This window comes from Pyrus communis, chromosome 3, assembly GCF_041283825.1.
Source record: "Pyrus communis isolate YQ-2024b chromosome 3, ASM4128382v1, whole genome shotgun sequence".
NCBI lineage: Eukaryota > Viridiplantae > Streptophyta > Magnoliopsida > Rosales > Rosaceae > Pyrus > Pyrus communis.
The window spans coordinates 3,462,415-3,490,410 of record NC_142567.1 but is presented as its reverse complement, the minus strand read 5'-3'; the positions used below and the strand labels follow the sequence as shown (position 1 = coordinate 3,490,410).

General features: G+C 36.8%; 3 protein-coding genes and 1 pseudogene across 33 annotated transcripts; 3 read left to right on the top strand and 1 right to left on the bottom strand.

Annotated features, from left to right (window-relative positions):
- Nucleotides 1-1,306: 1,306 nt before the first annotated feature.
- Nucleotides 1,307-11,347, bottom strand: LOC148697758 (uncharacterized). Of its 30 annotated transcripts, none has more exons than XM_088690659.1 (18): nt 11,079-11,347; nt 10,899-10,965; nt 10,512-10,697; nt 10,297-10,382; nt 10,038-10,220; nt 9,842-9,923; nt 9,462-9,670; nt 9,025-9,094; nt 8,435-8,530; nt 8,060-8,308; nt 6,587-6,667; nt 6,377-6,447; nt 5,868-5,935; nt 5,450-5,605; nt 4,671-4,758; nt 4,348-4,398; nt 2,443-2,507; nt 1,307-1,748 (listed from the first exon to the last, which is right to left on the bottom strand). In XM_088690659.1, exons 1-5 carry the CDS (start codon nt 11,179-11,181, stop codon nt 10,138-10,140), a joined length of 525 nt encoding a protein of 174 aa, XP_088546785.1. In that variant the 5' UTR covers nt 11,182-11,347; the 3' UTR covers nt 1,307-1,748; nt 2,443-2,507; nt 4,348-4,398; nt 4,671-4,758; nt 5,450-5,605; nt 5,868-5,935; nt 6,377-6,447; nt 6,587-6,667; nt 8,060-8,308; nt 8,435-8,530; nt 9,025-9,094; nt 9,462-9,670; nt 9,842-9,923; nt 10,038-10,137. The 30 variants fall into 30 exon arrangements, 29 of the variants coding, with proteins under 29 accessions (XP_088546785.1, XP_088546790.1, XP_088546789.1 ...); XM_088690664.1 differs by having other exon boundaries at nt 10,038-10,176; XM_088690663.1 differs by having other exon boundaries at nt 10,038-10,190; nt 11,079-11,346.
- Nucleotides 11,348-11,473: 126 nt separating this feature from the next.
- On the top strand, nt 11,474-14,124 carry LOC137714195 (UDP-glycosyltransferase 76F1-like; annotated as a pseudogene).
- Nucleotides 14,125-19,647: 5,523 nt separating this feature from the next.
- LOC137716467 (F-box/FBD/LRR-repeat protein At5g22660-like) lies at nt 19,648-22,915 on the top strand. Of its 2 annotated transcripts, XM_088690650.1 has the most exons (4): nt 19,648-19,745; nt 21,253-21,866; nt 22,242-22,376; nt 22,455-22,915. In XM_088690650.1, exons 2-4 carry the CDS (start codon nt 21,357-21,359, stop codon nt 22,752-22,754), a joined length of 945 nt encoding a protein of 314 aa, XP_088546776.1. In that variant the 5' UTR covers nt 19,648-19,745; nt 21,253-21,356; the 3' UTR covers nt 22,755-22,915. The 2 variants fall into 2 exon arrangements, with proteins under 2 accessions (XP_088546776.1, XP_088546774.1); XM_088690648.1 differs by lacking the exon at nt 19,648-19,745 and having other exon boundaries at nt 21,111-21,866.
- An 808-nt stretch (nt 22,916-23,723) lies between these two features.
- Nucleotides 23,724-27,773, top strand: LOC137716521 (uncharacterized). Its single transcript, XM_088690647.1, has 4 exons — nt 23,724-24,404; nt 27,088-27,205; nt 27,291-27,541; nt 27,630-27,773. Exons 1-3 carry the CDS (start codon nt 23,785-23,787, stop codon nt 27,507-27,509), a joined length of 957 nt encoding a protein of 318 aa, XP_088546773.1. The 5' UTR covers nt 23,724-23,784; the 3' UTR covers nt 27,510-27,541; nt 27,630-27,773.
- The last annotated feature ends 223 nt before the right edge of the window (nt 27,774-27,996 follow it).

The window sequence follows — 27,996 nt, the reverse complement described above, 5'->3', positions numbered from 1 at the left end:
AGAATACTTTGAATTGTCATATTTTCTATTGAACCTATGTTCTTTGTAGGATATATAATGGATGACGATATACTATTTAGAACATGTTTTCACACGCTTCTTTATAGTATAGATGATGGATGACTTTATACTATGAAGATGCTTTTGAGATATATATACTATGTTTGGAAAAACTATGTTCAACAGTTTTGTGTGTATCTAATGGTCACTATATATATGTCTTCGGGTGGGTGCTGTAGGAGCTTTCGAGCGATTGATACTATATATGATTTCAGGTGGGTGTTGTAGGGGCATGTGGATGATTGATACTTGTGAAGGAAGTGTTGTGAAGGAAGAGTTCTATGTTCTGCCTTCAGGGATTATGATACCACTAGTTAGCACACTTTATACGATATATGTTTCATGAAAGGTTTTATGGCATGCTATATGTTTCATGAAAGGTTTTATGACATTCTAGGGTTTTCGGAAAACCTACTACATATTATGCTATTGATATTTTCATAAAACTTTTGGGGTTAATATGTTGATAATTGTTTTATTATATATATATATATATATATATATATATATATATAAACTTGGTCCACTCATGTTTGTTTTGCGCCCCCTCAGGATTTAGATTCGAGACATACAATCCCTGTGTCAAGGCACTTCCGCATTGGCATCTTCGAGTCCTCTTGGTGTAGGACCCATTTTTTCATACATTCAATTTTATATTAATTCTTTTTAGTGTTTAGGATTGGTTGTATACTCTAAATACATTCCTCATTTGCATATTAATTACATGTAAATTTATAAGTTTTATTTATTCTTGTTCTCATGCATTCTAAATGGCTTGCTTTACCTTTGGGTGTCGGTCAACACGTACCTACCATGGTATTTGGGGAATATTGGGATTGGGCCGTGTCAATGATGAGTTTCAACATTGGGGATTTTTTTTTTTTTTTTTTTTTTGAGTTTTTTAATTTTTAATTAAATTTTATGCAAAGTAACAAGTATTAAGTTTTTAAAGTTAAGTGAAGGACACGTGTCACAAAACTAAAAAAGAGACACATATGAGACCATAATTCAGGATAGCAAACCTGCGGCCCAAAAAGAATAGTATTTTTTTCTTAATTTAATTTAATTTTTTTTTATCTATAAAACCATAAGTTATTAGCACTAGGCAGAAATAGTATTTACTAGAAAATATGCCCACGCGTTGCTGCGGAACTTGAATGCATCACCTTGAACTGAATGAATAAGAAACATTTTACCTGAATAAATTCAACACAATCATAAATGAAGAAAGGGATAGATGAGTGAATGAGATCCGTAAGATATGCAGCTTCATTTTTATATACATTCAACTGAGCTGACATGAAAAGACATTGTACAATGAACAGGATGAAATTGAACGTTTTGGTTCCCTAATAAACAGAAGTAACATACAGTTCACATAAATCTTGCCGTTGTAGTCAATGTGGCAAAATATATATCCTGTAGGTTAAGCAACATAAAAACAGTTTCGTTCTTATTCTAACATCTAAGTTTTCAAGCACAAACGTGCAAAGCAAAAACACATGCAGGACGCCTGTTTCCGTAAGAAACAAAAGTAACATGCAGTCCACACATATTTTGCCTTGCAGTTAAGATGGTGTTTCGTTCTTGTTCAAGCAGCTAAGTCTTGAAGCAAAAATGTTGAAAGCCAAAAACATGTAGAACGCCCTGCAGTAGTCGTTCTTGTTCAAGCAGCCAAGTCTTCCGCACTATAGCAACAAAAATAAATCATAGTTTAAAAGAATATCTCACGATGGTCCTGTTTAGAATCACAATTTACTCCCTCCCAATTTCCACCTAACTCCGAACAAACAATATTGATAAATCTTTATCATCACCTTTAACAAAACAGATCACAACGAAAAGAAAAAGAAAAAAAGTTCTTATGCAAACAAATTCTTCTGGATGTCCAACTTAACCCATCTATGGGAAGGCAAGCAATCAGACGTACATTTTGACCAAGGAAAATAAATTATACAATTAAAAATATCAACCGATTCTCCTGAAGAGAACACACACACATGCCAACATATTATTCACCAGATTCTAAGCTTTCATTTTCATTCTATCCCTTTCGTTATCTAAACTTATACTTATCAAAACAGCAATAGAATCATAGAGCAACCTTCAATCATTTATCAACACTGAATTAATTAAACTTCTGCTCAGCACTACGTTAATTTTAATTGCAACTCTCGTTCTAAAAATTAAAAATTTTGCATTTGAATAATCAAACGCACTTACACATTACATTCCTTTTATTGGTTCTTGACACAATACATTTTAGGATTTGATGTTACAATACTATCATTGCAAACATGAATCGTGGTAGATATAGAAACCAAACTTGCACACAAATGTTCGACTGAATTCAGAACCACTTAATTCAACATAATAAATTACCTCACATGCTTGCTCCCCTTCTGCTCTTGAATCGTTGGCTGCGCTTCTAAACGGTTAATGAAGTCCTAAAAATAGAACAAAAAACGTTTACCTATCCAACATTTCAACATATGGTTTTGGCAGGTATAACATTTCAACATAAGCATGATATCGAAAGACAGAAATCCACGTCACTTTGTTTTTTCAGAACCAACAAAAAGGGCAACTATAAGAGAACGCAACCAATTTTAAACAGTAAATCAGTCTCCCGATAAAGGAGAACATAAGCATGACATACAAAGATCTAAAGGCAGATTTAATTTGGTTTCCTCAAAAGCAACGAAAAGGAGGCTAAATCAGATCAAATTAAACAAAGTGAAAACCGGATGGACAAAGATTAGAAATTTGCTTGCATCTCTATCATATCCCGCATTTCCTTTACAAAATAAACAATCATGAATACAAAGCACATGAAAATCAGCAAACCCAAAAAAACAAAGATAAACGCACAAATTTCCAAAGAAAGCAAAGAAATTGAAATTGTGTCATGAAAACTAACTAACGAATCATATTGAGACATCTTTGCTTGGTGCTTGGCAATGCTCTAACCCACTATGGGGTTTTAAATTATTCTATCCAGGTACAATGATGGGGATGCACTGCCAGCCGATGACCAGTCATTTATACTTGATAATGTTCTCAATTACCATCCGGATAAAGCTGTTAATATGCATTCTGGAATCGATCATCTCACAATATGCTTATCTACCCTGTTTTTGCTTAACTGCGTATTATTTAGAATTATGTTTCAGCGCACTTTTGATGCATTATGCTTGGAATCTGTGACTGATTTTATTGTTATATTGGTTATTGTAATGTTCATTTCATTGTAGGGCAGCAGGAAACATTAAAATAGTAATGAAGCTCAGAATATTCGCTAAACACCAAAACCCACAGCACATGCCCTCTATCCAACAAAGATAAATTAAAAACTACAATACAATGCTGAAAAACTAAAGTACCCAGAAACCAAAAGATTTTAGTGACAACTTGCACAGACGTTACAAAAATGCAGGACTCAAAACACATTAAAACATTTAGAAACTCGAAGTTATCGCTATTTGGTTATGAAGATAGATATATATCACCAGGGAAACCAAAAAAATGGCCAGGACTTGCCAAAATTTGTAAATCTTTTCCTCTATTAGTCTGTTATCATCTCATATGCCACACTATTCGAGACTGGATCAATTAGATCACATCCAAATTGCCAATATTAAACTTAAGTAAGTACCGATCAAATGATCTAAACATTGTGTATTACAGATCCAAATCAATAGTGGTAATAAATAAGACAATTTCAACTGCCATTTACAATTAAAATTGAACAATGCTTACTCCCAAGGAATATCTGACATTGATTGCAGCAATCAAATGTGCATTTAATTGAATTAGCTATGCATTTGAGGATTTGGGAAAGGTTTTTTGAGAGTAAACAGACATTAATTATTAGCTATGTATTTGCTTAACAAACAGTAGCTAAAATTGCTATGTATTTTTCAATGGGGAATTTAAAAACCATCCCAATTTGTCATTGCTCAAACAAATTGGAATTTCAGAACCAATCTCAATGATCAAATTAACGAAATATTTCTTAAGCTAATTTAGAAAGGCAAATTGCAAGATTCTGAAGGAATTTGAACAATGAGGGAGAAAAAACCAAATTAGAAGGTCATGCCTTATCTCCCTCACAAAATCAATCGCACAAAAACCCTTGCTTTTGATGGAATTTCAAAACCAAACAAATCTCAAAGATGAAGTTGTCATGTAAACATGTCTAACACAGATTTCTCAATTATTAACACTACTCTTTCTCAATTATTAAAAACATAAAGATCAAAGTCAATTGGGTGTATAATTATATACCTCATCATGTCAAGCAAAGCAACCAACTTCTGCCTCCAACGACCCAAAATTCTGAAAATTCCAAAAAATTTAATTTAAAAAAAAAAACAACATAAGAAAGATAAAACCCGGCATAAGAGAAATCTACAAACTGGATGCCAGATCATCAAAGGATTAAAAACCAATCAGAATCTATTAGCATTTGAGTCTAAATATGAGAAATTGTGAATTTGTTCCATAGGATAGTTAACAGGATACTATCATATCAAAACCAATGCTGAATAAAATCGAGCAATGAGATTGCGATGATATAACGTCATTTCTTTAAAGCTGCATTTACTAACCTAAAAAAGAAAATATGGGAAGAATAGACTGCCTCCATTGGCCCTCCAAGTCTCCTAACCACCAAACCACCCGTCTAGATGCATTTGCCTGTTCTTTGCCACAATTCTTAGAAATCAAATAGAATCCTCAGATTGACTGGGGACAATATGGAAATCCTTTTTGAAACTGTAATACAGGAAGAAATGAATAATTTTGACAGAAAGACACAAATTGTTGAGGGAGGATGTAAAGCTTCTGCACGAAAGGCTTCTACTCTTGTACTTCTAAAAAAATTAAATGAAGCCAGAGAAATTCAACAACAAAAAAACTTGATAACCCTTGCCCAAAAGAACTCACTAAATTCAAAGGATAGCATCTACACTGAGTCACTAACATACATTGCTCAGTTAGGACTCTGTTATACTCATCATCCTTGATCAATGTAATCATATATTTCATAGCTACACTCCCCATTGACATACACTAACATAGCATCTACTTTTTTGCTAACTTTATTTGCTCAGTTAAGCAATAGCCAACATACACAATCTGACAATCATAGCAGCTACAGCAATCATCCATAAATGGGCAGAAATACAAATACTATTATATTGGGGTTTGGAACAAATAAACCAATCATCCAATTCGAATGTCGTTTGGAACAAATACACCAACCATTCAATTGAAATGGCATTTGGTACAAATACAATTTTCTATTAATTGGATATTCAATTAACTGGGATTAAAAAAAGATTACCAAACAAAAGCCAATTTTCTAAAGAAAATTAGTGTTTTATACCTGCCAATTCCAAAGGCCTGTATGAGCCCAAAATTAAGGGATGGTATCATCTCCAATTTGAAGTTGGGGATCTGCATTTCCTGCAATTCCATAGTGTACAACAGCTTTCACCTTGAATAGGGTTTGTAGTAATTGAGTTGAGATGCCTGCATTGAGCTTTTCACAGGTTTCTACATCAATTTTTTTTCCAGCAGGTTTCTACAGAAAGTACTTCAATAATATTGAATGATACGGGAAATAAATGGTTAAGATTTACACTAAAAGATTAATAATTGTCGAATCTAACGGATGATACACTTGTAGTATTGAAGCCAGACACCGTTTCTTCATCATTTATTAAATACATTATCGATGATATGCACTGACCAACGAAATTAATCAAAGTAAAACAGATGGTCATCTGCATAATTAAACATACCATGCTCAATCCAGTCATAACAATTATAACCCTTTTGTCTTCCAATAGTCCGATTCGAAACCCTCTTCCTGTCAAATTGAGTATGTAGAATTTGGTCCAAAGTTATTTTTCTTTCAATTACAATATTCTATGTATTTATAAATTTCAGAACAGAACGTGCAAAGGCAAGAAAAGCAACAACAACAAAACTCATATATACCATGAGCTATAAAGATAAACATTTTAGCAAATGATACTGATTTCCGCATACTCATTATTCTCCTTATACACTCGTGTTTATTTTGGTCATTTGAATTGAATAAAAAAATAAATAAAAGGCCAAAAATTCAACAAAGGTGCAGAATAAGAAAATAGCGTGAGAAATGAGTTTCTTTTAGGAAATATGTACATAGCACTCAAAGAACACCCACGTAATTATACAAACTTAATGAACACACACACACACACACACACACACACACACACACACATATATATATATATATATATATATATAATTTTATGCTTACCAGCAAAATCCAAATACGGTAGCTTCTGATCAGCCACAAAGCTTGTAGATTGAAGTTCTAACCAGAGAAATCTTTGAACAGGGCAGATCAGATTCATGAGGAAATAAAAACTTTACGTTCAAATGCGAAAAGCAAATCAAGAAACGCAAAAACTTGAGAACTAATCGAAACCCAATAGAGAAAAATGAAAATCCAGAGAAACCCACTAACCTGTTCGAAGAGTGACAACCATGCAAACCTTCCCCATTTTGACAGGAAGAATCGCAGGGTGTGACATAACCATTCTGAAAACTATAGTAGTAGGTTTCCAAATCACTGAAGATAATAAATGAATAGCTAGACATTGAGAATCGTTTTCTTCATTAATTAAAGAGGTATTCATCAATTTCCCCCCTGAACTTGTGACCATTAGCCAATTTCCCCCCTCAACTTCAATTTTGGCCAATTTCCCCCCTCAACTCTCATGATTAGTCAATTTCCCCCCTCAACTTTAATTTAGCCAATTTCCCCCCTCAACTCTTATAATTAGTCAATTTGCACCCTACTATTAATTTTTTAATTTGATCATAATTAAACAAGTGTGTGTAAGAAACTAAATAAGATGTATGTTAATCATGTTCCTATATCTTTATCCTATTACAAATAGATTAAAATTTAGAATTTTACAATTTATCATAGATAGTATTATTAGTCATAATAAATCAGTATGGAGTAATTTTATTTGATTTTTGACTATACAAAATTGATAACAAAAAGGATTGATGTGTAAATTTTTGTATGTGAATACAATTTTCTTTATAAAAGTGAAAGCTAAGTTCAAGTAAATTGCGGAGAATCGAGCTTTAGTGAAAAAATGGCTAGTCTATTCATAATTTTCGACTCCTTATTAAGAATAACCCATTTTATTGAAATAGGTCTGATCCATGAGTTTAGGATTATTATTTCTTCTTCTACATGCTTTAAACCCGATTCATAACTTTTTCTTATAATCAACCCATATCACATACTAACTGTATTATGTTTTTGTACATTTTACCCTATATTATGCAGGTGAGTTTATGTTCATTTTAGTACTTTGTTGGAAGTTATTAGAAAAATTGAAAATTAAGAAAAGAATAGATGAAAAATTAAAAAAAAAAAAAAAAAAAAATTAACAGTAGGGTGCAAATTGACTAATTTTGAGAGTTGAGGGGGGAAATTGGCCAAATTAAAGTTGAGGGGGGAAATTGACTAATTATGAGAGTTGAGGGGGGAAATTGGCCAAAATTAAAGTTCAGGGGGGAAATTGGCCAATGGTCACAAGTTCAGGGGGGAAATTGATGAATACCTCTTAATTAAATAGTAGAATGTGTACAGGGCATAAGTGAGGTTTGCTAATATAAATATCCTCATTATAAATATCACTAAAGCATGCATATACATTGTGAGGTTTGCCAATATTTCCAGCTATTTCCAAGTGTGTGCTGGTGTGTTTTTTTCCCTTCAAATATGCAGTTCTTTTCATTTGAATCTAGATGTTAATATTTCTACGATTCAAGTGCCATTTTATTTCTTCACTTGGAAAAAGAACTAAGCCTTTTAAAGTGGCCGTGGTGGAAAGTGGCTGGACACCATTGTATAATTTCTTGACTCACTGCCCATTTTGTACCTAAAATTTCCACTTGATTATGTTTTAGCCTCTACCTATTCTCTTCCTTAATTTGGCTTTGCCTATCCAAAGTCTTTTCCTGTTTAAGGACGCGCGCCCTATGTTATTTCCTTCTCCACTGCATTCTCATCTTGCTAAAATTTATAACATCAAAACCATCAGAATCGCAACCCATAATCAGTTTTACCCGCCCACAATAAATCAGAATCCTCAAGCCAACAACTTACATTTGATTCGGGAAGTAAAGTGACTTGTGAAAATACTTCATCAGTGTCTGGTTCAGCCTATAATTCAGCCGAAAGAAACATATTATTCCCTCGCAAAGCCCAATAACTTGAGTACAAAAGAAGCAGGGAAACAATTAAATCCAGAATTCTTAGTTTTCTTTATAAGAGCTGCCACCATACTACCTTCAATGATACATTGATAACCCGACAAAGAATCTTCGATGCAAGATTATACACTGGCATCTGCTGATCAGCCAGCTGATTAGTTGATGCCTCCACCTATTTTTGAAACCAGAAAATCCAATTGACAATTAGTGATAAAACCCAGAAACACAAAACCTAATATGCATCAGCTACAAAAACCCAAATAAATGAATAAAACACTCAAATTTCTATGTAAAAGTGAACATATTTTGACCCCAAAACAAAGATGTCATAGATGGAGGAAGAGAGAAGCTACAAAAAGGGAGAGATACTAACTCAACCCCACCATCTCTCTGCAGCTAACACACTCATTCCCTCAACCCTACCCTCAAATCTTGTACCCAATCAACTCTGTTTCTGTCCCCCTAATTGTGCACCCATCGTCACCTTCTCTCTGCAACCAACCCCCTCTCTTATCTCCCCCAAATCACACCCCCACTCTCCCCCATATCACACCCGCACCCCGTGAAGGCACTGACACCAGACCACCTCCCTAAAAACCCATACCCATACCTCCCTTACCCGTTACCTTTCTCAAAGCAAAAAGTGTCATATATGATAGTACTCACCCCAATCTGGTTAATGACATTCACTGCATAACGCTCACCAGTAGGTATAGTCTCGCTCTTTGAGAAATGCCTGAGGTCAAAATTGGCAACAACAAATTAACAAAGCCAAATGAAAGAATAAATCTACAGTCACCACAAATATTTTCTAAAATGGACGATAGACCAGAGTCAAACAGGAAAGGGATAGCAGACACGGTGAGCTTTGTCTCAGTTTGAAAAGAAAAAAGAAAAGAAAATTGGGTAGTTTCAGGAGCAAAATAATTCATTTGTGTAGAACTATAACAACATCTGAGAGCTAGGAAGTTATCACCCAATAAATTTTGTTATACCAAAGATTCAGAAAATGGGATTAGGTATGGTAGTACCCTTTCTCTTCACATTTATAATATACAGAACTAATTAACTATGTTGAGTATAGTGAAGGGGGAAAGCCATACCTTCCTATGAATGAATTTCAAAGAGGGGATTTTCTTGCATTTTTAGGACCAAAAACGAAGAAGCTAACATTTCTTTCTGTTTTTTGCGTTTTACGATCTACTGATCTTCTTCTAGTAACATGGATAGCTGAAGCAGGACTGCCATTGTATCCGACATATATCAAATTCGCCAAACTTCGGTTTGGATTTAACAGTGTCATGAGGGCCCACTGGAATCACAAAAAAACAAAGATATAATTACAATTTACAATTGGCTAAGGAGATTCTTTACACAAAGAAAAAAGGGAAACATGTATATCATCCAAAATAAATGGAAAAAAAAATTCATGAAGAGCATATGTAAGCTAATTTAAACAGGGTAGCAATGAAAACAAAGATACCTCAGACAAAAATGCATTAAGAGGTAAATTCCCAGATGTCGTTCTCCCTGCAGCGTCCTTATAAGGAGCTTCACTCCAAGGACTGAAATTTCAGTAAACAGCGTATTAAAAATCTATTTTTGGAGAATAAAAAGAAACCATGATAGGAACATACATTATTTTATCCACAAATAACAAAAGGGTAAAAGGAACATACATTATTTTACCCTCACCAACCATTTCCAAGTCAATCCATACCAGGGGCATTTTATACTTTTCTCGAGGTATCTCCGTAATTTGCTTACTTTGCTTCTCATTTACCAGCTACGACTCATTTCCACATAAAGATACAAAATCTGGATAACAGCAACTAACGCCAAATCCGAATAATGCACAAACCCTAAACCCTAGATTAACATAAATTACATAAATCATGTGAAAATACAGAAATTACAACTTGAATACTAGAGACAGACCTGAAGAGGGGAAGACTGACTTGAAGCTGCTTGACAACTTGTGACCTGGTGACGTACCTAGCGACATTTCCTTCCTTCTTCTTTCGCTGCAAATTCAACGGACAATCAACGGGAAGTGTGAGAAAATGGTGAAATTAAATATTGTAAATTGTTCTTTTAATATTGATGTATATAGGAAAGCTTATAGGAGAAGGAGGAGGTGACCTAGAACTCACCGCAGGCCTGCAATGCTTATGCTTGACCAGGGCCTCGATTTGCAGATAGAAGCTCGGCCCGATCGTAACGAAGCACAGCCTCTCTCCCCCTTGAAATCTGAAATCCCCCCCCCCCAAAAAAAAAACCACGCACGGGCCTTCCTAATGCGAACGGTGGAGTAAGACGACATAGGCGAGAGAAGGGATCTGAGGGAAATTACAGAGTGAGAAAATTTTTCTTGGGATTTTTATTGTGTAATTTAAGTAGCTAAGAGAGGACTACAACAGTCAAATATAGTGAAAGAATAATTAAGGCAAGCTGATTGTATGATTAAAGAAATCTCAAACCTTGCATAAAAAAATCAAAGCGAAAACCAGAGAAACGTGAGGATAGGAAGAGATTGATACCTTACCGGACAATGGGGGTAGCCCAAGTTGACTGAAATCGACGAAACCTTGCTCGACCTCTCTCTCTCTGTCCACATGAGAAAACAACATCACCCAAAAGGTCAGAGATTTCCAAAACCAAAAGGAAATTAAGAGAGAGAAACGGAGGGGAGAGAGAGAGAGAGAGAGAGATCGGAGTACCGTTAGTTAAAGCATGGACGGCATTGGTTCTCCGACCACTGTAATCCCTGAAGATCTCTTCCGCCCGCCGACTCGAGCCCATCTCCCTGCTCTTCTCCTTCATCTCATCGAAGCTGTCGAGTTACAGAAATGAAGCCGAGTTTGTGTGGTTTTGGTTTTAGGAAGCAGGTGCCGATGCTATTCCAGAGATGGTGTTGTGGCTGCTAGGGTTTGAGAAAGTGGAAACGAAGCCAGAAAGTTGGCTAAAAGCACCTGAGTGGCAATCTTGTGAATAAACTGAAATGTCGTCCAAAACACTGTTCATTTCTACAGTTCAATTTCGCCTCCTTCTTTAGACTAAAGTAATTCTCTTGTATGATTCTGCATCTGCCGCCTATAAGGAATATGGATCCTCGATGAAATCAACCAATCCATTTGTTCACTACAATTATTTATCTAAAATATACTTCCACTAAGTTCTACTACGGAGGAATTTATCAGTCGATGAGAAAATTACAGAGGCTACTCCCACTGAGTACTAATATGGAGGAAATGAATGGTTTGAGGTTGATTTTGTTCCCAATGCCTCTTCAAGGACATCTAAACCCTATGCTAGAACTGGACAACATTCTACACCACAAAGGCTTCTCATTAACCATAATCCATTCAACTCTCTCAACCCTACACCGAGGCTTCCACGAGCGATGTTATGGCGTTCATTTCGCTTCTAAACGTCAATTGCTTTGAAGTTTGAACCCTTCGGTGAATATTTGGCTAGGTTGCTATCAGTTGATGATCAGGAGCCTGTTGCTTGTTTGATATCTGATCTTCTATTTAGTTTCACTCAACATGTTGCTGAGAACCTTAAGCTCCCAAGGGTTTTGTTGAGGACTTCGGCTGAGTCTTCCTTTCTTGCTTATGCTGCTTTTCCACTTCTGCTGAAAAGGGTTACCTCCCCATACAAGGTAACTGTGCATGTGGTTTTTATGAGTTTCTTTTCAAAATTTCCTTTCCAATCCAGGTACGTATACATCCCCTTCTTATTTTTGTTGAGAGTGTAAATTTCACATCCAATTTTTACCTATGCACAGTCTTATTATTTCTGATTTTTAGAAAGTTTATTACATCCAAAAACAATTAAAGAAAGAAAAAAATAAGTAGAGGCATGTAAAGTAAGAAAAGATGTGGGAAAAAATCATTTATTTATCATCAAGTGTTACATCACGGTATATAAAATAATTAAGATCTTGAGTCCATCTACTGTTATTGTTTAATTATTTGGGGTTGGTTGCTCTATTCTATCAAACTTGACATCAATCTATTAGTAATTCTTCGATCTATATATGCCGTTTATTAGAAATCGAAGAATTGTAATGTGTATGTGATTTACGTAATAAACCAATTTAAATAAGTTGGGAAAATCCTTTGGTTTCTAGCTAATTAATAAGTGAAGGGTGGCCAGTCAATAGTACTAGATCAGTTGATCTAGCCGAAAGGTCAAGAAATGTATCCATATCAAGTTCAATTCACATAGTAAATAATTTGTGATTTGTTTTAAATTTGATATTTAGTTATGACTTATTCATTAGTGTGACCAAGAAACACTCTTCCCCCATAAGTAAAATATCATTGTATTAAAAAGAGAAGAAAACATGATACCGAGTCAAAATTATGGTCTTGTTAGGTACAATCCAGATAATTATATGTTAATATATACTTGTATTTTTAGGGTTACCACAATTACATACTTATATCTGCATGCATATCTTTCTATGTTGAGATCAACAGATTCTCGACTGAAGAGCCAATATTATAGCTTCCACTTTTCAAAGTCAAAGACCTTCCTGTGCTCAAAACAAAGGAGCCACAAAAATTCTATGAATCAGTTTTTCGCCTGAAGAAGGGAGTCGAAGCCTCCCGTGGTATCATTTTCAATACTTTTGAAGACCTTGAAGGAAATTCACTAGCCACAATCCGCCAAGAATTCGACACTCCAATTTTTCCGTAGGCCCATTTCACAAGTGCTTTACTGCAAGCACTTCTTCAAGCAGCAACTTATTATCACAAGGCCAAAGTTGCATTCCATGGCTGAACACTCAAGCACCACAATCTGTCATCTATGTGAGCTTTGGGAGCATTGCTGCAATTAATGCAACCCTATTTTTGGAGATAGCATGGGGTCTATCCAATAGCAACCGACCATTTTTGTGGGTGGTTCGGGTTAGTTCATGGGTCAAAATGGGTCAAACAGTTGCCTAATGCATTTTTCCAGATCCTAAATTAAAAAGGCCACATCATGAAATGGGCTCCACAAAAAGAAGTGCTGGCACATCAAGCCATTGGAGTGTTTTGGACTCATAATGGTTGGAACTCTACATTGGAGAGTATTTGTGAGGGGGTTCCTATGATTTGCATGCCATGTCTAAGTGATTAAATGGCAAATGCAGGATATGTGAGTCATTTGTGGAAAGTTGGGTTGCAGTTGGTGTCACATTGTAGTCCTCAAAGCAAGATATTGTCCATTTTGGGCCACGCTTTCACGGATTTGTTCTTGGGTTTCGGTACAAGAACTTCCTAGAGGGTCACCCATCCTAGGACTGCTCTTGCCCAAACTTGCAAACTTCAGAGTTCTTATGGGATCCAGAGCCAGTGAGTTCCCAAAACGCTTCTTGCAATGGGAGGTGAGCATGTACATAGAAGGCATAGAGGATCCTCTCTCTTGGGTGATGTGGGACACTACAGTCCAAAGAGTGGACGGAGGTGATCGGAAAATGACTTGAAATGAAGAAGTTATGCAAGTTTGAAATTTTTCCAGAAAACCTGTGAGATTCGAGTTGCAGACGACGGAGTCGAGCTTGGAATATGTGACAGTTGGAGCATGGGATGGATAGAGGGGAGATTGAAAGAACAATTAAAAAAATAATGACGAAGAAAGAAGGGGAGGGGATTAGAGATAGAATCCTAAAGCTAATGGAAAAGGAAAATATTTGCACCAAACAAGGTGATTCTTCATAGTTCATACCAATCCTTGGATGGCTTGGTTAATTACATTTTATTATCACAATTTGCTATGCGATATTGAAGAGGAAGTTACTGCAGTAAATTGTGTAGTTTTTACTTTTACCTCTTTTACTTTTCTTAAGTGTAAGTATAAATACCCTCATGTAACTTATCATTATTCAATCAATGAAATATCAGCATTCTCAATACATATAAAAGGCAATGAATATTCAATTTGGTCTTTGGGTAATTGATGTAATGTTACACATGTTTTTTTATATGAGAAGATAATTTATGTAATATTTTACATCAAACTCGTCATTACTTAGAGTTGAATCTAAAAAAGATACTACTACACAATAGAACTTTTACGGGAATTTTATTTTTAATTGTATTGCTTCTTTGGAAATATATATATATATACAATCAGTGTTCAACTAGGAAACTAAATAAAGCTTATAAACAACCTACTTAATAAAGGACTCCTACTATTTACATTCCCTTTTTTCCTAATATTGACTCATGACTAACAATCCCCCTCAAGTTGGTACATAGATATCACACATGCCCAACTTGACAAATGAGTCATCAAACTTTCGACTAAATACTGCATGAGTTAGAACATCTGTAAGTTGCTCCTCCGAATTCACAAAAGGTATTGACACAATCTTCCTTTCAAGTTTCTCTTTAATAAAATCTCGATCAACTTCCATATGTTTTGTCCTATCATGCTGTACCGGATTATCAGCTATATCTCTCGCTGACTTATTATCACAGCATAGTCTCATGGTCTCCTTTGGTTTGAACCCAAGCCCCTCAAGGAGTTTTCGAAGCCAGAGAATCTCACAAATGCCGTGAGCCATCCCTCGATACTCAGCCTCAGCTGAGGATCTTGATACTACCTTCTGTTTTTTACTTCTCCATGTAACCAAATTTCCTCCTACAAAAGTAAAATATCCCGAAGTAGACCGTCGGTCACCCACACTTCCTGCCCAATCAGCATCTGTGAACCCTTCAACCCTCAAATGTCCATGCTTCTGATATAAAACTCCTTTCCCAGGTGCAGACTTCAAATATGCTAAGATGCGCATAACAGCAGCCATATGATCTACACTCAGTGAATGCATAAATTGACTTACTACACTCACTGCATAAGCAATATCAGGACGTGTATGAGCCAAATAAATTAGTCTCCCTACAAGTCTCCGATATCTTCCCTTATCAACAGATTTCTGATTCAGATCTAAACATAGATGGTGTTTTTCAACAATAGGAGTATCTACTGGCTTACATCCCAGCATACCAGTTTCTTTTAACAAATCCAAAACATACTTACGTTGTGACAAGAAAATACCTTTCGAAGATCGAGCAACTTCGACTCCAAGAAAATAATTCAAATCCCCTAGGTTCTTCATTTCAAACTCAGCCCCCTAGGTTCTTCATTTCAAACTCAGCCGCAAGATTTTTCTCCAACCTTGAAATCTCATCAAAATCATCTCCAGTAATAATCATGTCATCTACATAGATGATTAAAGCTGTCACTTTCTCATGCCTCTGTTTAACAAACAATGTATGATCAGAATGACTCTGATAATACCCAATCTTTTTCATAACTCGAGTAAACCTATCAAACCATGCACGAGGCGATTGCTTAAGCCCATAAAGAGACTTACACAACCGACATACTCCGGTATTTCTGCCAGCACTGTATCCAGGAGGAAAATCCATATATACTTCTTCCTCCAAGTTCCCACGGAGGAAAGCATTTTTCACATCAAACTGTTTTAATGGCCAGTCCATATTAGCAGCTAAAGATATCAGAACACGTACCGTATTCATCTTGGCAACTGGAGAGAACGTTTCTTGATAATCTACACCATATGTTTGGGTGTATCCCTTAGCTACCAACCTTGCTTTGTACCTGTCTAATGATCCATCGGCTTTGTATTTGACAGTAAACATCCACCGACATCCAACTGTTTTTTTCCCTTCTGGTAATGACATCACCTCCCAGGTATTATTCTTCTGTAATGCCAACATTTCTTCATCCATTGCTTTTGCCCACTTTGGATCCTTTAGAGCCTCCTCCACATGGGTTGGTACTCGAATAGCCTCCATATTGTCCACCAAGGTCTTGCATTCTGGTGCAAGACCATTGCAGGAGACATAGTTGGCTATTGGATACTTCACTTTGCCTTCCAGAGAAAACCTGTCAGGTGGCACACCCCGATTTTGTCTCGGTGGCAACTTATATGCATTTACATCATTACTCGCGTTAGTTACATAATCATCCATAATACTTACCTCAGGTATATCCAGAGAAGATTCATTGGGCAACACTGTGGAGCTAGAGAGAGAGGGGGTTACGTCCGCAGACTTGTCAACAATCTGCCCTGACTGCAGATCACTCTCGGCTGCAATCACTCCTGACTGCATGCCGCTCTCGGCAACAATCTGCCGTGGCATTCCAGCCCCATTATCACGCACGGCATCTACGATCACTGCCTCATTATGCACGGCATCAGTTACAGTGTTCCCTCCCAAGTCCAACCATTCCAGATCACCACTACAGCTCTCCCCCTGGTGATCTGAAGATGAAGATACGGGAGCATAAAAATACTCCGATTCAGAAAAGGTCACATCCATGGTAACATACATATGCCGAGTCTCAGGGTGATAACATTTATATCCTTTTTGGTGAGATGAGAAACCAACAAACACACATCGGAGGGCACATAGATCCAACTTAGTGCGATGAATTTTCTGAATATGCACATAAGCCACACACCCAAATACCCGGGGGTGAGAGTATGAGTAGACACCACTGGAACATAGTGAGTGAAGGCTTGAAGAGGAGTACGAAAATCAACCACCCGAGATGGCATACGATTAATCACGTAGACGGCATAAGTAACTGCTTCAGGCCAAAAACTCTTAGGAACCGATGCGCCCAGAAGGAGAGCACGTGCCGTTTGTAAGATATGGCGATTTTTCCGTTTAGCCACCCCATTTTACTGTGGAGTATAAGGACAAGTTGTTTCATGGAGAATGCCTTGATCACACAGAAACTCTGACAACTCACAATTAATATACTCACCCCCATTATCAGAACGGAGAACTTTAATCACAGACAAGTATTGTGTCCGAATCATCTGAAAAAAAATCGAAATACCATACCAACATCACTTTTATTTTTTAACACATACAGCCACGTCATACGAGTGCAATCATCCACAAACGTAACAAACCACTTAATCCCAGAAAAAGTAACAACAGGGGAGGGTCCCCAAACATCCGAGTGCACAAGTTCAAATGGTAAAGCTCTTTTATTCATACTAGGAGGAAACGAAGCACGATGGCTTTTAGCAAGAATACATACTTCACAATGTAAGTCTGATTCATTTATTCCACTAAATAGACTAGGTAACATATGCCGTAAATACCCAAAAGATGCATGCCTTAACCGACGATGCAACAACCACACTTCTTGTAAATTACTAGACCGGGACGCTCGAACTGCATTAGCTCTGCCAGAAACAACGTCGTCCACATAGAACAACCCCTCTCTCTTAGTGCCACGCCCAATTATCTCTTTGGTCTGAATATCCTGAAGTAGACAAAAGGACGGATACATTAGAACAACACAATCCAATTGTTCAGTAACCTGTGGTATGGACAACAAATGATGGGATAAAGAAGGAACAAGCAAGTAATGATGTAAGGGAAGTGACGGGGTGAGATGCACAGTGCCGGCACCACACACGGGTGCCAAAGTACCATTGGCAGTTGATATATTTTTTCTGTGAGATGTAGTCATGTATTGAAACATATTTTTATCATATGTCATATGATCAGTTGCCCCAGAGTCCAGAATCCAACCTGTATGGTGCTGAATTTCGGAGGCTAAGAGAACACGTCCCACGGTACCTGTGTCGGAAGACGAGTCACCTCGAGTACGAGTCAACAAATTGTGACTAGAGTCACTTGGGCTAGGCACAGCTTCCTAGACTGTTGGTGTAGCCGTAGCAAGGGAGGCACGGCCTCCACTGGACCCGGCTGCTCCACGCTCCTTGGCACGCAATTTTTTCTTTAATTCTGGAAACCAATCAGGCACCCCATGCTTAGTAAAGCATGTATCTTCAGTATGACGGGTTTGTCCACAGAAAGTACACTTCAAATCATCTTTATTTTCTCGGTTGAATGGACGAGAATTTAAAGATTGAGTAGAAGAATTACTAGGACGAGAAGCACCAACTGGCCGAGAGATCATGGCCATGGACGGCAACCCTCCGTGATTATGTTTTCCACCCATCATAGTAGCATGTCGTTGAGCTTCATGCCGAACAACAGAAAACACCTCCTCAACAGATGGTAGGGGCTGAGTACGTAAAATATCACTACGCACTTTATCAAACACATCATCCAAACCCGCCAAAAAAGCATACACACGATCAATCTGACGTTCTTCTCAAAGTGTCTTGATAGCAGGTTCCATGGAATTGATCAACCACCCTTTTACTATTGCATTCCCTGTCTCCCACGTCTCATACTCAGCACTATTCTCAGCAGGCTCCTTGGTACTCCTAGTCACAAAGCCCTTCCTACCGCATCCAGCAATGTGCATCTCCAAAACTTTGGACCAAAGAGGATAATTTGATCCATTTAATTTCACGGTATTTGGTACAGCAGACGCATCACTCTGAATAACAACCGGATTCAATACTAGATTATTGGTTGAGTTACTGCCCTCAAACTTCAACATGCCACTACCTCCTTCTGATGCCATTCGACTTTACTCACAAAAAAAAATAAAGCAAGACTGATAATGATGATTCACCACACTGCCACACATACACGGCAACACTCTGCACACTGCAGAAAAACACAGCACTACCACACATACACGGCAACACTGCAGAAAACACACTGCATAAAACACAGCAAGACTACACACACACAGCAACACTGTTTGTTGCAGAAGATTTGCAAAAAAACCGCACCACCCACACTGCTGCACACGCAGCAAGATTACACACACACACGGCACCACTGTTTTCTGCAGAAGATTTGCAGAAAAAACAGTCAACCAAGCACAACGAAAAAACTAAGGTTTCGGCAACTCTGGCTCTTGATACCAAATAGAACTTTTACGGGAATTTTTTTTTAATTGTATTGCTTCTTTGGAAATATATATATATATATATATACAATCAGTGTTCAACTAGGAAACTAAATAAAGCTTATAAACAACCTACTTAATAAAGGACTCCTACTATTTACATTCCCTTTTTTCCTAATATTGACTCATGACTATCATACACTATAATTTTACATAAAGAGATACTACTATACTATAATGCGAGTGACATTTGAACTTAGCTTACTAAATTTCAGTTGGTCTCGAAAGCACGATATTAAATAGGGGCCCAAATAGAGAGTCTCATTTCTTTATTTATTTTTCTTTTTCTAAGTGAGTGTTTTCAAAGCGTGGGTGGGAAGGCTGGAAAGGTTCAAAGTCAAGCAGCTGACATGGTCGAAACCCAATCGTTCTTGATACGCTTCTCATTTTCTTATATATATATATATATATATATACACTTCTCCCGTCGTTTCCCAGCAACCAATCACAGTTTCCTCTTTGCTGCTCCTGCTATCTTTTACTGGGACATTAAGCTCAGAACGTTTCAGGTACCTTGCTTCATCCATATGACTTCCTTACCATCTGTTTGGTTACCAAGAAAACTGATTAATGATTAATAGAAAGTTCAAAATTCTTGCCCTGTGAACAAAATCTAGTTCAAAATTCTTGCCCTGTGAACAAAATCTAATCTTTGTTTTCTGTTGATAATTCTAGAATGAATAGAGTTTTAATGAAAATGTTGCCTTCGATTATTTTTCTTATCGAGTCTGTTTGTTAACATTATTATTATTATTAACGGTTAATAGAAAGTTCAATTCTTGCCCTGTGAACAAAATCTACCCTTTGTTTTCTGTTGATAATTCTAGAATAAATAGAGTTTTAATGAAAATGTTGCCTTCGATTATTTTTCTTCTCGAGTCTGTTTGTCAACATTATTATTATCATTATTTTATTATTTTCTTTCTACATAGTAGAATTTCATGGGAAGATAGCTGCCAAGGTAAATTAATTGATTGTACTTGTTTTTTTTTTTTTTTTTCCTTTTTTCTTTTTACTTAAATATTCAGGGACATAAAAATGTGTTCAAAGTCGAATTCTCAAGCAACGGGTAAAGATAGGATAAGTGAATTGCCGGATGCAGTTCTTTGTCACATACTCTCCTTCATTCCAACAAAATATTCCGTGAGGACCAGCATTCTGTCCACAAGATGGAAGAGTATATGTGGTTCTGTCCCCAATCTAGACTTCGAATTTGAACAAATGTCTACTACGTGGAAGGAAGAATATATGTCGAACTATGTTGGTTTTTTGATGTTTGTCGATTGGATACTTTCACTTCGTGACTCGTTGGATATTCAAAAGTTTCGACTTCATTGTTACTGTCGTGTTGAAGATTTTGTTGTGCGGAAGCTTCAAATATGAAACCAAAGCTAATACGGCAAAATATGACAAGACAAATAATCCAAAATAAACACAAGGATTTATACTGGTTCGGTGTAAGCCTACATCCAGTTCCGAGACGGCGAGGAAATTCCGCTAATGTCAAAAGGAGATTACAAATAGAGTTTTAACTCTCAACCCAATAGCCCACATACACCCAATAGCTCTCACTCTCACAAAGAACAAATGGAGAAGATGGAAACATATACCAAATTCCTTCTCTCCCAAAAGCCACAAAATGTAGCACAAATATCTTTGATTGAGTGATCACTAACAAAAGGGGATTACAAACAAATGGGAAGGAGCAGCACTGTTTCAAATGGGACAGCCAAATGCTCTCTCCTCTCTTCTCTCTTCTCTGCAACTCTCCCTTGTTCTCTGCAAAAAAGGAAGCTCTCTTCTCTCTTGTTTTTCTTCCAAAACCGAAATGAATGAGCTCACACCTTTGAACCAACACCCACGGGTGTTTAAGAGGACAAAACACAATAATGAAAGGTGTTGTTGCTTTTCCCTTTTTTTCTCCCCAAAACAAGGAAAGGTGTTTCCACCTTCTTTTGTTTAATCTAAAGTATGGCCACTTGGCCACTTATTCAACAGATTTCTCTCGTATTGTAGGTTGGATTTGCACTGCCATCAGGCATAATGTAGTTGAACTTGATCTTTATGTTTATAGTGATAACATAGTTTGTCCGACTTTCGAGTTGCCTCAATGCGTTTTCATGTCCAAAACACTGGTGGTTCTCAAGGTGAAGTCAAATTGTATTACCTATGCTCCTCCTATGTCAGGCTGTTTCCCAAGCCTCAAGTTCCTTGATGTCAAAGTTGACTATCCTGAAGACGACTCAGTTGGGGAGGTTTTCGCATGCTGCCCTGTACTTGAAGATTTGTCCATAGATGCAACTATTAGAGATGCATTAATTTTGAGTTTCAAGGTCTCTGCGCCTGAACTGAAGAGATTAAGAATGGCCTTCTTCAGTGATATGATTGTTGGTAAAGATTTTATGTACGATATTTCTATTAACGCCCCAAAGCTTGAAAACCTTGACATCAAGCAGGATAGTTTGTCTGTTTATTTGTTTGAGAATTTAAACTCCCTCGTCAAAGGCAGTGTTGATCTCTATTGCCATTATGGGCAATTCTGGGATGATGAGGTTTCGGAAAGAGCAACTGTGCTTCTGGAGGCATTTTCCAATGTTAAATGTCTGTCTATTTCAGCTCATTTTGTGGAGGTAAGTATATGCCGTAACTCATTTCCTTTTTTACATTAAGTTCGTCTGCACATATCCTTACACTATCAAAAACTAGATGAGGCAAAAGCACATCCCTGGCATGCCATCTTTTTCCATTCTTTTTTATCCTATTTATAGTTCTTACTTCCTACCAAAGTAGTGTTTTTATTTCAAACCTGTATTATGTTTTGGCGATTGAAGATGTTAAATAGTATGTTATGCATCGGTAAATGTTTAATTCATATGTTTGATCAATGTTTTACCTTTCACAAAGGGTAACTGGCTGCCTGCATTTGATAATTTGTGGGAATTGAAAGAGCGTCTAGTTTATGTATGATGAGTTGGCGTTTGATCAATTCTTTATATTTCGTGAAGGAGGATTGTCTGCCTGCTTTCGATCATTTGACCGAATTGAAGTTGGTTCTTTATGATTGCTATCGCTGGGATCTGCTAACAGAGTTGCTCAAGAAATCACCTAATTTGGAATCTCTTGTCATCGAACATAAAAAAGTAAGATGTATTTCCACTCATGCAAAGTCATACCAACCTGCAGCTATTTATTGTTCTCAATCATTTGTTCTTTCTCAGGACGAGGAATGTGTTCAGAATTATGACGAGACTGAAAGTTATTCGAAAGATGTCTTGTACTCGGAGCATCGATGGAGTACACCGGAGTCTGTACCTATTTGTCTGATATCACACCTCAAAACTATCACTGTAAGGGGATTCGAGGGATACCCGCATGAGAAGAAAGTGGCCAAGTATTTGTTAAACAACGGTGAAGTTTTGACTAAGATGACTGTCTATAACGATGAGTTATACAAAGAACTAATGTTTGAGAGGGGTTCTAGGACTTGTTGGTTGAACTTGTGTAAAATGCAATTTTAAGCTCTTACGGCGGATTCTGTCATCAAAGTTGTAAATCACACAAGCACCTTTGTCAATCTTAAGATGGATTGATTTGCAGATGTTTGTTTTGGAATGTATACATTTCTTGTCCACTTTGTTTAGCTTCTTTTATCCACTTTGTAAAGAGTTACTTTGGTATAGTAATATAGATGTCATTTGGTATAACTAATATAACATTAACATAATTATATAACTTTAGAGTGTAAATTTGAACGATTACAGTCTCAAACGAGGTTATGTTGTGACACGAATCACGGTTACGATATTGTGTAAGCTCGTAAAGTTTCATAATGATAACATCCATGATACATCTATCTATAGTGTCATAGTATGTCATTGGTATAATAATAAATGTTAATTTTGTAATTCAATCACGTTGAAATACAAAAATCTATCTTGACAATGTAATAAAACGTCCACAATATAACTACCAACCTTTTTACAGTAATAATCACGTCATCATTTAGCTTCCTATCACACATGTTTCAATTTTCTTTTAACCCAAAGTTTATGGTACAAATCGATTGCAGGACCCCGATTACAAGGACCTTTCTTTACCAATACCAGATGCTCTAAGACCTTTTTTAAATGAGATGTCAAATTATGAGAGTCAAATTACAAATGATGACTAATGTGGTAATTTAAAATCTTATGTCAAATTTTGTACTTCCCTAATCAAATTGTTAAATGTTATTTTATTATTTAATTGGAGTTTTAAATGGTTGTAATTATTAAAAAAATGTTGAAACAAAATTTTTATTGATTGAAATGTTAGTGGAATAAGGAACCCACCATTAAAATGAATTAAAAATAAATTTGACATTAATATCAAATTTGATTCTAAATCACAAAACTTCAAATCTAATCAACAATACTTTGGTTGAAAAGAATTTTAATGTCAAACATGCACAATATAATTCCACCTAGAATTTTGACATCCGGTTTCGAGATGCTTTAAATTCCCAACAAAACCCCAAAGGACTTCTTCAACCCCTTAAACCCATCCCCAATGTCTCCCTTCAGAACCCTCCTCCTTAAACCCCAAAACCCTCTTTTCATTTCCCAAACAACCCACAAACCCCTCTCACTCTTCTCCATCGCCCGCAGATTCTTCACCTCCTCACACCAAACTGAGAACCAAACCAAACCCAGAAAGCCTCTGGACCTACTCTTCAAAGAGGCCGTCGAACTCTCCCCAAAACCCGAAAACTCTGACAGCGAAGCCGCAGACAACCCATTGAAGAAGAGCTTGAGGGATTTGGAGAAGGAGGTCAGGAGCTTGAAAGCCAATTCGAATGGTGAAACTAAAGCAAAGAAGAGAGAACCCAATTCTGAGGGTAAGGCCAGTTTATACTCGGTGTTCACGAATAAGACGGCGGCTGCGGCGGACGGCAGCGGTAGGAAGCGGAAAGAGTTGACAAAAGAGAGGTCGAATATGTTGAAAGATTTGTCGCAGGATATGGAAGTGGTGGTGAGCCATTTGTACAAAGAAGGGTACTTTAAAGATGCCAATTTCTTGTTTGTAAATGGTGATAGGTTGGATTTTAGCTGCTTTAACAATAGTTATGGCCGTAGTTTCCTAAGGTTTGCAGTCGAAAGTTTTGCCAGAGACAACCAACCGATTGCAAAGTAAGCATTTTTACCTTCTTTTTTTTTTTTTTTTTTTTTTTTTTTCATATTTGTTTTTGTTAGCTCTATTTGCTTCTGTATGTTTGTTTACATGGATTTTTTTTCTTATGATTCGCATCAGTTTCTGAAAAAATTGAGGAAGAAAAAGTGATTTTGGAGGTTTACATCTTATAGTTCCTGTCCAATGTGTTTTTCGATTTCTTGGTAACTGGGGTTTCTAGTCTCTGCTTTAGTTGTCTAAGTTGTTTCTTAATCTGTAGCGTGTAAACTATAACCGGCCAACGGTAAAAGGTTATTTGGATTTGACTGAGAAACCGATATGTGAAATGTCAGTGTTGATGTATCAGTATAGAACGATGCAGTATTTATATTTCATGTTGGTCTTAGTATGAGATGTATATTTAGAGGCTGATGAGAGAATTAGGTTGATTATGTTTCTAAGTTACTGGTGGTCGGGTGGCTATGTTCTTAGAACTTGAAATAACTTGCACAGAAGAAGAGATGTATTCGGGATAGAATGTGATGAAGTTTTGTTGAAGGCCGTTCATCAAGATTTCAGCTGCCAAGGTACCCTGGGGTTGTAAGGTTTTTCATCATTCTCATTTCACACTTGAAATTTTTTTTTAATTTCCCACATGGTAAGTAGCTTATACAATGTCATTAGTAGGATGAGAATTGCTGGGGCTTATGAGGTGGGCAGTGCTCGACTAGCAGAGGAGCTGTTTATTCTTTGAGGGTAAAGTTTCATCAATGAAATGTTGACCTGACACAAATATCATTTACTGTCCCATTGTTCATAAGTTTGCAAAGGTTTATGTTAATTCATTAGAATTCTGATACTTTTCCCAAACAAGATATGCTAATTCTTTAGAAGTTCGCGACGTCATGATTGTCATTCAAATTTTCAAAATTTTGTATATGAGTTCATGATTTGAGTTTGTGTTTATAGTTCCTGCCCTATGTCTCTGCTTTAATTGTAGTTTCTCAATCTGTTAATGTGTAAGCTACAACCCCCAAACGGGAAATGGTCATTTGGATTTGACTGAGAAATTGGTATGTGATATGTCAGTGTTGATGTATCTGTATAGAACGGCATAGTATTTATTTATGTTTTGCTCTTAGTGTAGGATATACACAGAGAGGCTGATGAGAGGCTTAGGTTAATTATGTTTCTTGGTTACGGGTAGTGGAGTGGCTATGTTCTTAAAACTCAAAGTAACTTTCACGGAAGAAGAGATGTAATTGAGAAGATGCGATGAAGTTTTGTTGAATGCCTTTGGTTGAGATTTAAGCTTCCTAGGATCGGGGCCTATGGGGGGTTTCAACATTCTCATCATTGCACTGGAATTTTTAATTTTCCACACGGTATGTAGCTGATATACTGTCATTTATTGGATGTTCAATGCTGGGGTTATTGAGGTGGGCACTGCTTCAGTAGCAGAGGAGCTTTTTTTCTTTGAGGGATAGTTTCGTGAATGGAATGTTGACCAGACACAAATACCATTCATTGTTTCAATGTGCATACCAGCGTCAAGGCTTTTGTCAATTTATCATGAATTCAGCTACTTTTTTCCCAAACAATCTATGGTAACTGTTTAGAAGTTCACCAGTTCATGATTGGCAGTCAATTTCTAAATTTTGCATGGCTAGTAGGTATGAAAGTGTGCCATGCTGAAAGTATGTTGGATTCATTGTGGAGCTAAAGTCATTTTAAAAGATTGGCCGGGAGAAACCATAAATTCTATGTGGTTTTGCTACATAATTATCAGTACAGTGTACAGAGCATGTCTAATTTTCACCACACGATATCAGACAGTTCTTTAGTTAGACTAATTTCATGCTGCTTGGCTAAAGACTTGGGAAGAAAGAAGATTAAAAATGATCTTAAGACAATCTTTTAATTGCATTTGCTTGACTAAGAAGTATTGCAACAATTTACGGATGTTTGATTTCCAGGTTTAAACACCAAGCTATATACTAGAGTTTTAGGATTCAAGTTTACGAATTGGTGATTTCATCTAGTTGCTCAAACTTTTTAATGCGTAATTTTGACATTTCTGTTAGTTTGATAGTCTTCTAATTAGTAGTCTCCATTCTTATGCTCTTAAAATTTGATCTTCTAATCGGTAGTCTTGATGAGGTCATGTTTGGCATTCAATTTTCTAATTTTCTATAGCTTTTAAATGTTCTTGATGCTGAAAGTATGTTGGGATCCCTGTGGAGCTAAAGTCTTAGTAATACAAGCTGGGAGAAATCATAAATTCTCTGTGGTTTCACGACAGTGTACAGACCATATCTAATTTTCACCAGACAGGGTCAGACCTTTAGTGAGACTTTTATCATGCTGCTTGACAAGAGTTGAGAAGTCATACGGTGGAGATGTAGGAATAAAGAAGATTGGAGATGATTTCAAATTCCATAACAATATTTTCATTGCATCCATGCACCATTCCAGCAGCCCTTAGAAGTACGGAAACAATATAGGGCAGTCTGATTTCCGGCTTTATACACCAAGATATGTGTGAGAGTTTTAGGAATTTGTGTTTATGACTTCATGATGTTATCAAGTTGCTGCAACTTTCTAATGTGTAATATTTCCATTTGTTGCTGGTAATTTCTGTTAGTTTGATAGTCTTCTAATCAGTAGTCTCCATGCTTATGCCCTTGAAATTTGGTTTTCCAGATGGTTGTCTGGCTCAGACTTGAAAAAGGTGGCCCTCATCGGTTGCCCTTCCCTTGCAAGAAAGAGCGTTTTTGGGGCTAAAAGAATGCGTAAATTTTTTGAAATTCCAGAAGACAAGGTTAGCCAATTGTCCTATTATTCTTTCCCTCTTCTGGTGTATTTCAGCTCAATTAATTGTGCTTTTGTGTTTTGGTCACATTCAGGTTTGCAGTAAATGTGTCTTGAAACAGTCGTGCAAGTTTGCAAATCAGAATGTGTGGAACGGAGGCGCCAAGAATCTGGATCTTAGAGATGTAATGAATACTATCACATTATATGGTCTGGATGCAGTGCCTCCAGAGCTAGTTGTCCCTGACGAAGTAAAGTCTTCTGTTAGTCGACTGCTAAAGGAGGTTTTGAAGCTAAGTGAAGCTACTTTGTGAGGCTAATTTCAGATCTGCAGAACATGTTCCAGGTAATCTGAGACTCATTGTCTTTGGTAATTGCTTCCTTCTGGTGCCATTTCGATTACTTTTGTTCTGAACCCTTTTCTTTTTATGTAGCGAGGATTCAGGTGCAACATTCTGTTGAAAGCGTAATTTAGCTTCCCTGTATGAATTTGAAACTGTTTTAGATGTACCGTAAATGCTTAATTCATTCTTAACTCCGTTAACCTATTCCGCGTATAAAGAGTTACATTCTTTTCATTTTTGCTGGTTTTTTGATTTTGTTCATCCAAGTTCCATCAGTGATGGACTGGAAACCATGATTGTCTTGTTTCTATCCGGGGCATCCAAACATCTTCTTGCTTGCTTCATTTGGTCATCAGCATGTGCTGATATCTCGAATCCGACCGACCATTTATTCCTGTTCAGAAACAGCAGTTGAGTTGTAGGCAGGCAAAACAAATTGCATATATGTAAACAGAAT